The sequence below is a fragment of the Brassica oleracea genome, chromosome C9 (genome assembly GCF_000695525.1).
Source record: "Brassica oleracea var. oleracea cultivar TO1000 chromosome C9, BOL, whole genome shotgun sequence".
Taxonomy (NCBI): Eukaryota; Viridiplantae; Streptophyta; class Magnoliopsida; order Brassicales; family Brassicaceae; genus Brassica; species Brassica oleracea.
The window spans coordinates 43,433,492-43,435,025 of record NC_027756.1 but is presented as its reverse complement, the minus strand read 5'-3'; the positions used below and the strand labels follow the sequence as shown (position 1 = coordinate 43,435,025).

General features: G+C 39.6%; 1 protein-coding gene across 1 annotated transcript; it reads right to left on the bottom strand.

Moving 5' to 3' along the window:
- Nucleotides 1–768: 768 nt before the first annotated feature.
- Nucleotides 769–1,444, bottom strand: LOC106315107. Its single transcript, XM_013752878.1, has 2 exons — nucleotides 1,412–1,444; nucleotides 769–1,329 (listed from the first exon to the last, which is right to left on the bottom strand). The coding sequence occupies exons 1-2, from the start codon at nucleotides 1,442–1,444 to the stop codon at nucleotides 769–771; spliced, it is 594 nt and encodes a 197-aa protein (XP_013608332.1).
- Between the last annotated feature and the right edge of the window lie 90 nt (nucleotides 1,445–1,534).

Genomic DNA, 1,534 nt, shown 5'->3' with positions numbered 1-1,534 from the left:
TAGACATTAAGAGTCTCCTTTAACCCATACTTTTCTGATAGCATCTTACACAAACTCTTAAATGTTTCCTGGTTCATGCGCAGAATCTCATAGCATTGTACCTCAGACCCGTTCATGAAATGCTGCACACGTCGCCAACCTTCACCTCGGTTTGTCCTGACTGATTGCCTATCAGTATTAGCTTCTGGCACTCCAAACATTTCCTCTACAAGAGTATACATGTGCTGATTCTCATCAAACAACAAATCCAGCTCATCATCTTCAACGAGAAGTCTTAATATTTCCTGCAAAATTACAATTGATCTTTAGTTAGATCCTGACTACTAGTCGCTCTTCACCGTATATAACGTAGGCTCTGACTCGATTTGCAACATTGTCAACTTAATGAAAATCAGTGATCACAACAGTGAAACTACTGATCAACCTACGTAAAAACTAAATAAAAGACACAGCAAGCTTACATTATTGTCCATCACAGCAAGCTTCTACTTCACCAAACAGACACCAAACAATCACAACAACCTTCTACTTCACCAAACAGTATCCTCTACTTCACCAAACTTAAAAACTCAGAACCAGTACCAAACCTGAAGTGTCAGAACCACTACACCAAATAAAACAAAAGATTCTCATAAAACAAAATATGGTTCTCATAAAACAAAAGATGATTCTCATAAAACAAAAGATGGTTCTCATAAAACTAAAAGACATAAACTCCAAGTAGGATAATATAGAACTAGAAGACATAAACTCGAAGTAGGATAGCCTTCAAGCATCTCTGCTTTCACCAGTAGCAAACTCCAAGTAGAGAACCTTGTTCTCATCATCTTTAAAGAACAAGAAGGTCTGACGATTGGTTGGGTCCTGCTTGAGATGGTTGATAGTTGCTTTGTACAAAGGAGACCAATGCCTGATAGCAGACAGCGAGTGTAAGGCTTCCATAGCTGTAAGCTGGTTGCAACTGAACTCAGGGTGGCTCCTTATCATCTTGTTCTTGTCAGAAAGAACATCTGCTACAGCCTGTCCTACTTGCGCGGCCCTTGATCTTTTCCTGCTACCTTTTGATCTACTAGAAGATGAAGGGCCAACAGATCTTGATTCAGCTGGAGCATCCTGAGTAGGAGGAATTTGCATATTTGTCGCATCTGTCTCTTCAGCATCACCATCATCATGATCCTGATGGTCTACGCTTTGCTGATCCAAATGGTCTTCACCTTGTTGAGCAGCCCATCCTTCAGCTCCACTAATGTGAACTGATCCAAACACTTTTTCCAACAAGTCAATATTTGCTATTGGCTTCTCTTTAAGCTTTCTTGCTGCTGGCCATTCCTGAAAAACCAATACAAGAGTTCAGAAAATTGTATACACACAAACAAATTGTATACAGATAGAACAAAGTAACTGATTATACCTTAAAAAGTTCATTCCACCAGTCATCTGACATTTCTATGAACCCATATGCATCAAAGCCAAGGCCAGTTCTCTTGTTAATCAACCGCTTGTATTTAGTATACTGAGTCTTGCAAGTGGTGTG

Coding starts and splice junctions, on each gene's coding strand:
- LOC106315107 (XM_013752878.1), bottom strand. CDS start 1,444: ATGTCAGATGACTGGTGGAATGAACTTTTTAAG. Junction 1,330..1,411: donor GGTGGAATGAACTTTTTAAG/GTATAATCAGTT, acceptor TTGGTTTTTCAG/GAATGGCCAGCAGCAAGAAA.